The following is a 13,711-nucleotide window of genomic DNA, read 5'->3' on the forward strand; positions in this document are numbered from 1 at the left end:
ACATCATGCCAGGACGCCAGCATGGCGGGCAGGCCATGAGCAGCATCTGCTTCATCTCATATTACTGAGCCTCTGTGACTTTTTTTTTTTTTTTTTTTTTTTAAGGGGTGCGAGACTGTCAGTTGAGGAAGACAGTATGAAAAAGTTGGAGATGATTTATCTGGTGATGTTTTCTGCATAAATTGCAAAATAGCCAAATGAGGCAAATGGATTTAGTTACTAGAAATGGGAACAGGAGGCAGGATGCTCACCTGAGTATTTTGCTTTATTCAATGTAATAAACATTTTATTTATATAAAAGACAAACAATGCATAGAATGAAAATAAGTGCTTGAGACTTTTGATATAAAAAGAGTATATAGCATTCACATTCCTATTTTAATAAATGAGTACAGCTGAAGTGTTCCATAAAAGAATAAAACTTTCCCTTTATGTATAGTAGTGAAAAAAGTCAGTATTTTTAGGAACTACAGAATGTTATTCCTTGGTCTTTTTTCTTGAATAAGAAAAAAAAAAAAAAACATAAACAAAACAAGCCACAGTATCGTCTGACACTACATTCCAGTTTATGCTGATAACCCAGAAGTGAGAATACTCTTGAACCTTGAATATCTCATGAATGGACCAGTATTCTAGAAACTCACCACTAGAGGTCAATGAGCAACAGCGATTGGGATGGTATCGGCATGCCCTACGGCGCAAGTGGAATTTCTAGGCGCCTCTATGCTCCTGCAGCCACACTGTCTAACTCTCAGCCCACTCACACTGAGTAAGGTGCCCGGAGGTTCTGCCTAATTCCAAACTTCCGCATGTATCCTAACAATCTCAATAAAATGAGACTTTCCAACATCCAAACAGAGCTGATATTCTCACTGCCAGTCCCTCTCTAATATTCCTATTTGGCTGAAAATAAGTAGCTTCAAAAACAGTTTTGAAAAAAGAGATTACTTGCAGCATTAACACTTCTTTGCTGATTAACATGTTTCCTATGGAGTTTCAAAGCTCATACTTTGTTCTTGTCCTTGTGGACACAAATTTCCTAACTGCAAATGGGATTTCTGTGTCCCACATTCAAGTCCTCTCTAGTGATTTCTGCCAAGGTTGGGAAGGCTGGCATGATGGAGACAACAGGAACCATGAGGAAAGCTTCTGGGAGTAAAGCGCTCTTCTCTCCAATGCAGAGGGTAAAACTATGAACATATAAGCAAAAGAAACTTGGGCTAACAGACCCTTAAAGGAGCTCCCCTTTAGTCCAATAAAAGGCCAACTTCAAATCTTAACACCAGATAAGGTAGTCAAAATCATACTATATACCCAGAGAATGACTGCTTGCATGGACATTTCTTACAAGGGACCTTGGTTAGGTGGAGATTTAATTCCTAGACTGGGGTCCAGGTAGGCAATGGAAAGAGCTAATGTTTACAGTGAGAAGTGAGGCAGCTTTTAAATGTCTCCACACCTTCACATTTTCTGAACATGGACTGGAGATCACTGAAAGCCATCTGCTCTCCTTACCTGGGGATCCAGATTTTCCTGCAAAATCTCCACGTATTTATAAAGTGGCTTCACTTTTTGAAACGCTGTGCTGACCAAACAAAACATATGTTTAGAGTGCCCAAGGTCATAGTCCTGACAATGATAGTATTGTGTAGTTGAAATCCCCTTCATTAGGCCAAACTGTGCTTGAGCAATCAGGAGCCCAGAAAGATGGAACCCATTGGTGTTTGTATAGAAAACTAGAGAATCAAGTCAAGTGTAATGAAAAAGTAAACATGATAAAGCGTAGAGTGGGGATTTGCTCCTTTTTAGAAAACGATGAAGGCTGGGAGCAGAGAATAGTAACGTAAGTGCAGGGGAAAGATGAAAAAAAACAGAACAATCTTTCATTAGTAGATGGTGGGGCAATCGCATGGATGGGGAAATCTGTTCTGATTTTTCTGCAACTCATGAGGGTAAAAAGTGGGGCTCAAAACATTCAAGGTAGTAAAGACAGGGTAGAGTTTCTCAACTAGGTTAAGGGAAATTTCTAAACTAGCCCCCGCAGATGTGCTGCTTGCAGCTTAAATGAAAAGTCCAGGAGAAACAAGGGCACACAGGAAACCCGGGAACACTGGTTCCCAAACAGTGCCACTGTACTTAGTTCCATGGCCAGAAGAGAACTGCTAGGCAGGGAATGATTATTTTGCAAAAGCAAGTGCAATGTGGTCATAGCTGGCTGTGAGACGTGCAGCCTCTTGCCTCATGCAAAGTTCCCTGTTACACAGTTGGAGAACCACTGCATGTGTGATTGTCAAATGCTAATGCTGTCATGGGTCCCTTCCTTCTCTACTTGGTTCTGGAGCTCTCCAATAAAACCAATTTCCTGGGAATATTCGATCTTTTTCCTTGTCTCTTTTCAAGGTATGGCTATATATATAGAGATATAGACATATATAGATATATAGATATATATATATAACATAGCTATTCATATTTATATACAGGCATTAATAAAGTGCAAATGTTATTGGCTGTTGTAAAAATCAATCTCATTTCCTGAGGAAGTGCTAACACAGCTTATCCTATGACAATGTCAAAGGCATAGAATGCTCGATGTCACCTACTCCCTGCTGCTGTTGTTTCTGCTTACCCCACAGCTTACAGGGAGGGGAGGGACCCCCTTGGTTTTCCAGGAAGCATCAGTTCAGGGGCAGCTTCCTGCTGCCTCTGTTCTTTGGTGAGAGGGGCAGCCTCTTTGGACATGGCCCAGCCTGCCCCAGAAGAGCTATTTGGTAGTGTTTAGGGAGCCGTCTTCAGGAATCTTCTCCTCGGAGCAGCTCCTCCCCGAGAGCCTGTCCAGGTGCTCCAGCTCACTGAAGCGTTCTGCCACACACTGGGCTGTGAGGCGGGCCTCCGGGTCGTGGTCCCAGCACTCAGTCAACGTCTCACACACCATCTGGATGCCCTGTAGTGGGAAAGAGATCCAAAGGGCACCATTAGTTGGTGGGCTCCGCGGAAGGCAAAGTGGCCTGCTGACCTGTTGCTATAGGGAGTGCAAGCAGGGTTCAAAAGTACCTGTGCATTTAACATGCGCTGACTGAGTGCCCGCTGCTGGGGGCCAGCCAGTTCCATGTGGAAAGGGGGGATTGTGCTGGGGGCGGCTGTGCTCGAAACCTACCATACTTTTTTGGCTCTGGTGCTATCTGATCACAATAGGTCCTGACAGCACAGTGATCCTCTGCTGGGCTTCTGGGGTACACTAACACTCCCAACACCTGAAAATTCCCCATGCAGTGGCCCCTAATACCATTTTAACGCCTTTCTATTTAGAGAAGTTCTTGGTTCACAGCAAAATTGAGTGGAAAGTACAGAGAGTTTTCACAAAACCCCTTCCCCATACAGGCACAGCCTTCTCCACCTCGGTATCATCCGTCTGTGTGCTACATTTGTTCGAACTGATGAACTAACACTGACACATCATTATCAATCAAATTCATAGTTTACACTAGGGTTCACTCTCGGTGTTGTATATTCTATGGGTTTTGACAAATGTATAAAGACATGTATCTACCATTATAGTATCATGCAGAATAGTTTCTCTGCCCCTCAAATCCCCTGTATTCCACTTATTCGTTCCTCCCTCCATTCCCCTACATTTCTGGCAGCCACTGATCTTTTACTATCTCTGTAGTTTTTGCCTTTTCCAGAGTGTCATATAGCTGGGTCATATATCCACTGTTCTATTTTAACAGGGCTGATTACCCCCGTCAGAGTTGTATGCAGGCATTAGCGTGGTTTCATTTTCCATAGGCCACACATTTTGTAGAGTGATTCAGTAGCAGCTTCTACGAGCTGCCAAGGATGACCTCTGGGATGCCCCATTCCTCTACAACAACATAAAGTTGGACCCTGTGAAACAGCTGCCTTTGAGGGTCAGGCATGCTTAACTCTATGCCGTTTCACGGGTTCACCCTAACTGAATCGAGGCCCCATCCGAGAAGCCCATCCAGAAGATCCTGCCCAGGAAGGTGGCAAGAGTTTTCTCTCACTGGCTTAATTTTTATTTTGCATTGCAAGTATTTTTGGTATCATTTCAAATCCTTTTTGGAAATAAAGCAGGCAGGAGTTAAGCAAATGGTCTGATAGGTGGAAATAGAGTGTGCTCCTCCCAATTATAAGATCAACATTGCTAATGGGGATCCATCACACAGGTGGCTGGGAGTGGGATGGATAAATCTCCAACCTACCTGGGAGAGCTGGCACTTTCTCTACTTGCTTTCTAATACGAACAACTTTCCAAACACACCTAGGAACCTATCTCTTTCCCTCCCGACACCATGAGTTCATGATGTTAAATTAATTGCATAATTCACCTAATTGACAGTATTGACAGATGGCCCTGTTAAGAGTAGAGTACTATTGTTGGTACACAAGTAACATTTATTTTATTCTGGCACTGTAATTACAGGCAGTAAATTAAATTAAATATTAAGCATTAACTTGAAATCAATAGGGCAACAAATCTCATTATGAGAAAAAATGTATTATGCAAATTCTTTTCAGAATTTTATCATCATGAATAATGGCTTCATTACGAGAACTCTACAGCAGAGGAGGCAACAGAGTTTGAAAGAAACATAACACTCCAGTACATTCTGATTTCAGAATTTATGCAAAACATTCTTACAGTTTTAGTGTCAAAGAGGATTTGCCCAGAACTCCAGCAAAGCCCGTGACCCACCACAGCCTGGTTCACCCCCGCCCCCTCCTTTATGAAGGACTTTATTAAGGTCTGTCTGCTGAAGTGGCTCTGCGCCAGGACTGGCACAGACCAGGCTTCCTGCTCCATTTGTCTTCCCGATTGTGCCTGATTTGTTGTTTCTGTTTCTTATCTGAATTTGCCTTGCCCTTAGGGAAACCTACAACTTAGCCTCAGCCTTCATGGTTGAGGGAATTCATCCAAAAGAGGCAATAAAAGGTTTTAGTCAGTAGAAAGAACAGTTTTCTCAGTGAGATAGGGTCACACAGTTCTCTCCCATTCTTCACTGAGGGCTCCTTTCTGGGTATGTCAGACATATGGCTGGTTCTGACTCACTCACAACCTATTGCTTTCTTTTTTCTCTGACCATTGCCCTTGTCAAAGTGCCCCCACACAAACAATCTGGATCAGCCTCTTTATAAGTCCAGAACGACTGCCCTGCTGTGGACAGCCTTAGCTACCATTTCTTAACGAGAAAAATTAAGAGGCCATTAGGATGTTCCCAACAGACAGATTTCTCGTTCCTTCCTGGGCATACTCCTCTTCTTTGCTTTCCTTAATTCCAGAGTGAGGAGTCAGTCTCCTCTTTCCCATGCGTGCTCACTCAGACCTCTCCCAAGTCTGTGAGCACAGTCTGCAAACACCTGTACACAGCCCTCTGCATGCCACAGTCACTTCTCAGTACAGTTGCCTGACAAACCCTGCTTGTTTGGCACGTGCTAAGTATTTCCTTATGGAATTGAAGATTCCCAGAAGAAAACATTTGGAATCCAGAGGGAATGAAATGTAAACTCCTGACGTGAAGGCCCAGGAGTAAGTAGCAAAGGCTGCAAACAAAATGTTTTAACCCAGGACCAAGGGGGCTTGGAAAATGTGACAAATGCCCTCCAAATGTCTATTCGTGAGCTCTCAGAGTATGTATCAGCTGGTTGGAACCTATAATAATTGGGTCATCCTCTTTATTGAAATTTTCTTTACAAACAAAATTTAACAGGGCCATAGAACACAATGGGACCTTCCCTCAGATTTAAGCTCAATATTCCAGAATTTTCTGCCACCTAAGAGGCAACTTTGGTTGAATCTTACTGACCTTTGTAAACACTCACTCCTTACCTGGTGGTTGAGCCAGAAGCTGGGAATTTCCGGTCGTCCTCGATCTCTCAACACGTTGTCCTTCATGCTTTCGACACAGGGGTGCTCCCGCACCTTGGAACCAAATGGAGGCTCATAATCTTTTACTTCTGTGAAGAAAGCCAGCAAACACAGGGTCACTGAGAATGGTGTGTGCAGCCAAAGGAAATGAGCATGGTGAGATGCCTGACTGGGGAGCATGAAGGACTAAGTAACAAATACATCTGTGATTACTCTAAGAGCAAACTTTAATAATAATGGATTAAGATAAGAAGGAAGGAGTGGTTAGGGGAAGGGCTAGAGAAGTATTCAATAAATGATTGCTGATAACTTAAAATGTGCTAGGTGTTATGCTGGGGGACAGAGTGGACAACAAAATAGAGAGGGTCACGGAGCTTACATTTTAACACAGGCATTCTCTACAGGGTAATACGGCACCAAAAGGGTGAAATTGGTTCTTGGGAAGTGGAAAAATCTTATGTATTACAACAGTCTGTGAGCCTCCAAAGGCTCAGAGTATACAAAGAGATTTAAAATGTGGTATTAAATTTCATGCAGGTATTGAGGCATAAAAAGGAATGAAACTCTGGCACATGCTACAACATGGATGAATCTTGAAGACATTATGCTAAGTGAAATAAGCTAGACACAAAAGGATAAATATTGTATGATTCCTCTTATATGAAGTACCTTGAACAGGTATATTCAGAGACAGTATAATGGTGGTTGTCCAGGGGGCAACCTGGGAAGAAGGGGGTATGAGAAGTTATCCTCTAAAGAATTTCAGTTGAGCAAATGAAAAAGTTACAGAAAAATTAATAATGGTGATGGTTGTAGAGCACTGTGAATGTACTTAATGCCAGTAAATTGAACCCTTAAACATGGTTAAGATGGTAAATTTTATATTATGTCTATTTTGCTACAGAAAAACATCATGGAGAGTAGTGATCAGAAAAAAGTTGTCTATAGGCCAGGTGCTGTGGCTCGTGTCTGTAATCCCAGTACTTTAGGAGGCTGAAGGAGGATTTCTTGAGTCCAGGAGTTTGAGACCAACCTGGACAACACAGTGAGATCCTCTATCTATACAAAATAAAAAACAAAACAAGCAAACAAAAAAAGTTGTTTAAAAAGGCTCCTTATGATATCACTGATTTTAAAAAAGGTTGAGAAATGCTGTTTTAGTGGGAAGACAAGGGACAGATTAACAACGTTAACAACATTTTAAAAAGATTTTTAAAAATTTTAAAATTTAAAAATTTTCCTCAGATGGTATATTCAACAAAGAAAATGATAAAGGAGGAGGTAACCCTTCACCAGGGCTTCAGGCTTCAACTAAGATCAAATTCTTTATAAAAACTTCCTTGAACATCCTTAGAGTCAATCTTGGTTAAATATCCTGGGCAGGGCTCTATCCTTGCATGTGCCCTATTTTATTTAATTTATTCACCTGTTTATTTTTCTCACCTAACTGGACTGTGAGCATTTGGGTGCAAGTTGAGTCCCTTTCTCATTCTTGCATTCTTGGTGCCAATTGAAAGGGTATCCCATGCCAAAAGGCTGTCAACAAATGCTTTGTTGAGTGAGTGAGTGAATGAATGAATGAATCTTAGATTCTCTCCAAAGTGGCAGTGCATAAACTCTGGCCGAATATTAAAACAAAACACCAATTTAAACGAGCAGATTAATATAGTGTAAACAGAGCACAGGACAGTTAAAAAGACAGAAAACATCCCAGTACTAAAACATGTCTGGGCTGAAAGGAGAGACTGGGCGGAATTCAACACTTTTCTCCAAAGTAAGTTGGATCTTTGGCCTTTAGCTTCAAAATAATCTTATGTAATGAGTAAAAGTTTCAATAAATTTGCACTTCTAGGTAACGAAGAAGCTTTCATGGCAAGATGACATTTTGAAAAGGGATGGCTTGTTTTTGTTCTTTGTTTCATTTTCTTTTTTCCCCTTTTCCAGAACTCTGCTTGAATATTTATCTTTTTCAGCTTCACGCAAATAGTAGAGCTGCCAGGATATGTTCTTTTTTATAGTTTTAAATACAGGGGAATGTGGGATGAAGGCCTCCCATCACATTAAGACAAACCACAAACTATCCTCCTGTGTGTCATGCTTTCGCCTTCAAGTGCCCAAGCACTTAATCCACACTGCTCTTGGATGAGATCCGAACTGTGATTTGCATAGTATTTACACTCTTATTTTTTTCTTTCATTCCCTATCTTCAACCAGACTGTAAATGCCTAAGGCACAAGGCAGTGGCTGAATTTGATGTCTTTCAGTTATCTGCTCAGTGCCTAAAACTGTGCCTTATACCTAGTAAGAATTTAATAAATATGAGGTGGGTTGAATTCAAGCAAAAGAGAAAACTGAGAATCAGATCTAGTTCCCAGTAAGTGTTTACTCTCACCTACTTCTTCTCTTCTATAAAATGAATAGACTGAACTGAGCTACCTCCTCTTCAGATTTATCTTGTAATCCAACCTAATCAAATATGATGCCTCTTTGATACCATACCTTGAGATATATGTACTACCATATAATAGTAAAGGATAGGATTTGAATATGATATAAATTGCTCTTTAGATAAGGTACAGTCCACAGACCTTCCATCTTCAATTGTTTTGGCTTCTGTAGCAGTTGTAGTTGGTGCCTGCCGAGGTCCCCTTCACCAAGATAGGGCCAGCAGCCTAGAGTTGCCACAGGTGTTGGCTCATAAGGGCTCACACCTTCACCCTTTTCTGGGGGATTGCCCTTGGCCAATGGGAGTTGCCTATCCTGGAGATTCCTGGACATGACTGCCTTACTCTCAGAGGCAGCGTATAGCCAATGACAAATTAATGTTGAAGTTTAACAGTCCAATTCTCTTGGCTCTTGGTGGGTAACTATGGTGCAATTCACACTTTCCAGAGCTTTCTGTGAGATCAAGCTGAGGTTAGACCTCCCTTGAACTACAAGTTCACTTAACTCCTTCCATGCCTCTTCCTGCTTCTCTTACTTCCGTCTCGTAAGAGCGTATCCTCAATAAATCATTGCACAAAAGTGTGTCAGACTCCACTTCTAGTAAAGCTGGTCCGATACAGCTTTCTCCTCTCTCCCTAGGCCTTTGTCTCAGTGAATCTGCACCATCTGACTGTAGTTGCAAAGCTACCCTGGGGAAGCCTTGATGTAGCCCCTTCCTGTGAAGGTGAAATTACTAAACCAGGAAGAACATTCTGAATCTCACATTGTATTACTGTTACTCTGATGAAACTCCTTTGCCTTTCCAGGAAGCTTTCGTGCTTTTTCCTTTCTACCAAGCATTTCAGAGAGTTCTTTCTCCTCTGACTATCAACAACAATCCTTATACTCATGGTCGGAAGTGACAGAGGAGGACATAACGAACACCAGAGGAGGAAAATGTTGGGATCAGAATAGACCCCAGCTGTCAATCTCATGGCTGACAGTCCTTGAGAACAAAGAAAAAGTCTTTGTCCTTGAGACTAGAAACTCAGAGCCAATTCCTTTCAAGTCCTAATCTTCCAAGTTACATAAACTATAGAATTTATTGTAATTTTTTTATAGGTACTCTGTGGACCAAAGCAAGTTTCCATGGGGAATGACAGAAGATGGCACTAGGCGTATTTTTACTTAAAGAAAAATTAATGAATGCTATTTTAGAAAGGAAGACAAAGGCAATAATCCCTTCCCAGAACGAAGAGACTTATAAATAGGTTACTTCCTATTTTTCCTAAAATCTTGGAAAGTTGTGAGATTCCCTAATATTCCCAAGGGATATAAGGCCTGCTTCCCATCTTTGAGTTATGGGTAAATTTCACAAGGAAGGGAGGTCATGGGTAGTCTGAGAGGTGCTGGCAAAGGGACTGGCTCCTTGTGCCCCACTGAGAGAATTTATGGCTCTTCTGATTCCTCCTAAGCTTAAAATAGACAAGTCTGGGGAGGGACGATCATCATTTGACCCAAACTGTCATACTCTAATCCTTTAATATTAGTTTTTCAGATAAGGAGTAGGGATGGGGATATGCAGTGTGTGCATGATTTAGGCTGACCTTTCTTTAACTTCTGAAAAATGTCCTATTTATGTAATATAGATTTACCAAAACAGCTAAACGCATGTTTGCTTTTTTCTTTCTAATTATGGATTTTTTCAATTCTTCTTTCTTTACCCTTCTCTCTCATTTTGGACATCCTACTCCTAAGCCCCATTTTTTTTTTCTCATGCCCTGCAATGTGTAGGAAGACGGTTTAATGTTTAGCAGTGTGTATACATGTGGCTCTCAGTTAACATCTTTGATATTCAATTGCAGTGATCAGGCAACGTTGCTCGTTTTTCCTTCTATGGCCATCAAGGCATTGCCACTCTCAGGGCCTCCATTAGGACTTGTAGGATGACCATGTAACATGGAGGCCATTCCCTCCTGGAGGGCATTTCTTAATTGCTCCTCAGTTCTAAGTGTCCCTCAGAATGCCTCGGATATTTGCTTTGACTCAGCAGAAGAAGGGGGAGAGGGTGGCCAGAGCCAGCCTGAACCCTGTGAGAGGAGGGAGAAAGCAGAAAGTCCTCTGTCAGTCAGGTGGGTACCAATGGTCCTTCCTAGGATGAGACCTCCTGTAACAGAACCCAGGCAGTCCTGGGGAACTGGACAGAGCTGGTGATTGGCAACGAGTTGACGGCCTGAGACCTTGGACACTCCAACTTTTTCCCCAGGGTTTCAGGCAGCTGGGACTGAGATGTTTAATCCACTCTGGCAAATGAGCACTTCTCAATCTATTTTTTATAAAAGCCCAGATGTTTTGCCCTCACTTCATTGGGAATAAAGGCTTTGGTAAAATACGGTAGAAATGAATTACAAGAAAAATGAATCCCACTTGAGTGTTGTGGCAACATCAAACTGCTATTAAAGGTACTAAACACATCTTGGTTTCTGTCCTTATATTGCAAATCTGAAACAGAGAGTTTGAGGACCAGCACCTTCCAAAGACCACATGTGGGGCAACATTGCTTTAAATGCTTCCTAAGAAATGTGAGATGCATTTTGACACAGGAGAAATGAACACAAGTTATTAAATGTATTTTAAGGGTTTCAAATGAGTCAGACAAAGATTATTGAAAAAGTCTTCAAAGACGGGATCCAACATCCTCATGTTACAGTTGAGAAAACTGAGGCCCAAAGAGTACACTGGATTCCAGGAAGAGCATTTAGAATTGTGCACTGTATTACTGTTACTCTGAAGAAATTTGCCTTTGCCTTTTTAGGAAGCTTTCATGCTTGCTCATCTCTGCCAAGCATTTCAGAGATTTCTCCCCTAACCAGAGCAAGTACAGCTGGGGCAGTCCCTGGTATGAACACGCCCTTCCCAAATGTGACAAGGGTGCCCCTCCCTGCCTTGATGGGCCCCTCTTTAGCATATAACCTTGAGAAGGGGAACCTTATGGGGTCTGCCGGATGGTTATTTGTAATTTCTAAACAAGCTATGCAAAAAAACAATGACAAAGAGCAGCCCTCTCCTTAGCTGGTATTATGTACCCACATTAAACCCAAACAGTTGTCCTTTCTGGGTTTAGGGAAATACATGTGACTGGTGGTGGAGGTAAGGATGAGAATCTCATTTTAACCACAGGCATCAGATCAGGGCATAGGTGGCAATAGAATTAATGCAGTTCCTCTTTGCACATTTGATCAAATGATGTTTGACCTTGGGCCACTCTCTTGTGAAGAACTGCATAGACAGCAAGTTCAGGAGCATGTGAGATGAGTCCCGAGAAAATGTTACACCTGGCTAACCTATAATAAGAACCACTTTTTTTAAAATATTGGAATTGCCTCTAACAAAAAAGTGAAGGGCTTAGAGAGTAATGACTGAGTTTAGCACTTAAAAAGTGGAAGAGCTAACAATATGCATTGCAAGTATTATTTTGTTGTTTTTGCCCTGACTTCTTTAAAAAGTAGATATGAGGACTTAGAAAAGATATGTCAAGAGTTTGTGCCTCACTTCCTATATCCACAAAATAAGAAGAGTCACATGTGCCCCCCAGCATTATTCAGTGTGATGCTGCAAGGCCAGCTGCACCACCACCTCCCAACCCCATCGCAATGGCCCTTCCGGTTAGGCTGGCCCAGCTCCAGGAAGAACAGGCGAGGGGGGCTGGGGAGTGAGCCCTCCCAGCTCGGCCTGGAGCAGCCCTCCAGCAAAGACTGATGGGAGTTGGAAAGATAAACACCCGGCTTCCTTAACGTCAGGTGGTATGACACTGAGGTGTGTGTTCTATACCGCCCGTAGTTAGACTCCAGTTGCCCACAGTGGTAACTCACTTGATAAGATATTCTTTACTGGTTTCCTTCCCTCTCCTGACTCATTTCCTCATTCTCTTACTGGCATTTCCTGCAATCTCTTCCCAACTAAACTACTTGCACTCAAATTCTTGTTCCAGGGTCGGAGGCACTCCACCCAAGACATATGCCTACCCAGCAGAATTAGTTCATCAAACCAAGTCTTTGTCTCACCCTCAGACTGTTTCTGAAGCCAGACGGACAGGGCTGAACACCTCAGAATTTCCCTGAGTGCCTCAAACAGCATCTTTTCTAAAAAAACCCTCTTTATTTCACTGCTTGAGAACAACTTTCTCTTCCTTCCATCTCCCTCCTGCCACCTCTCCCTGCAGCCCTTTGGCTGACGGAAGCCACCCACAACTGCCTGGCCCTCGCAGCTTCTTTTAATTTGTCTCAAAAGGCTCCTAAGAGAAAAGCATGCTTGCCTGTCTCTTCCCAGTTCCGCAACACTCAGAGGGCAGGTCTCTGGGACAGCAATGGTATTCCTCGGAAAGTCAGCATCTGGTGCACAGCTGTTGTTTCGACTGTAGTCCCAACGTAACAGGGCAGCAAAGTGGTTGATGCTTTTCCCCAAAGCAGTACCCCCGAGTCTTCATATCTGCTTTCCAAACTGTGCTCCCTCGGAAATCCAGGAAAATGAAGTGTTTCAATCCTGGTCTCTCCTCAGCCCTCTTTCCAACGCCTCCTTTTTTTCTCTCTCTCTTTCTTGCCCCTCCCCCTTCCCTTTCTTTTTGGTTCATTTGTCCTTTTTTTTTTTTTTTCCATCTTACAAGACTCAGCAACTTGACAATACGCTAAGGAGCCCTTCTTGGAGTTGTGTTACTCCTCGTTAAATACTTGCTTAGCTGGCTGCTATGAGTCAGCTTCTATTCGAAGGCCTAAATGCCAGGGATGTGGAAGTCAGTGTGCTTGTAGGCCAGTTTGGCTGGGGATGACGAGAGTATTGTGCCTGCTGTGTTCACCAAAGGGGTCCTGAATGGGAGCACCTTCACCCGCCCTCCACACAACACACAAACACTTGTATGAACACCAAACAGACTGAAAGCCTGGGACAGAGACTTCTTTGTAAGAGAACCCGTCTCCAGTTCTGTTCTTGCTGAACGGCGATTTCATGAAGAAGCTTTTTCTCCTTCTTCATAGAACAGTAACACACCGGTCACCTCCTCCTGTCTTGTTCTTACTTCAAACAATTGTGAAAGATTTGTGTTCTTTTCTTTCTTTTGTATTCTTTCAGAGGATTAAAATGTCTGAAATGACAGCCTCTTTCATTATCTATCCCCCAAGTCTATTTTTCTTTCTAAAATCATCCCACCCACCCCACCCAACTCCAACATTATACTACGTATCTCTTTGTTCATTACCTGTCACTAAAATACTGGCTCTTCACTAGACTTCCTGTCTCTCGAAGAAAGACACTGCTTTTTAAACTGCAGTATCCCTGGCATTTTAAATAATGCCTGCGACACAAGAGGTACTCAGTAAATAATTTTTGAGTGAATGAATGAAT

At 42.4% G+C, this 13,711-nt stretch overlaps 1 protein-coding gene across 1 annotated transcript in view; it reads right to left on the reverse strand.

Annotated features, from left to right (window-relative positions):
• Positions 1–226: 226 nt before the first annotated feature.
• TGFBR2 (transforming growth factor, beta receptor II (70/80kDa)) overlaps positions 227–13,711 on the reverse strand; it is an 81,192-nt gene continuing 67,707 nt past the window's right edge. The window contains exons 7-8 of the mRNA XM_011985471.1: positions 5,852–5,979; positions 227–2,944 (exon numbers count right to left, since the gene is read on the reverse strand). Coding sequence (XP_011840861.1) covers positions 2,765–2,944; positions 5,852–5,979 — 308 coding nt within the window. The 3' untranslated portion in view covers positions 227–2,764. The remainder of the gene's footprint in view (positions 2,945–5,851; positions 5,980–13,711) is intronic.

The sequence above is a fragment of the Mandrillus leucophaeus genome, unplaced genomic scaffold (assembly GCF_000951045.1).
Source record: "Mandrillus leucophaeus isolate KB7577 unplaced genomic scaffold, Mleu.le_1.0 Scaffold107, whole genome shotgun sequence".
NCBI classification, from domain to species: domain Eukaryota; kingdom Metazoa; phylum Chordata; class Mammalia; order Primates; family Cercopithecidae; genus Mandrillus; species Mandrillus leucophaeus.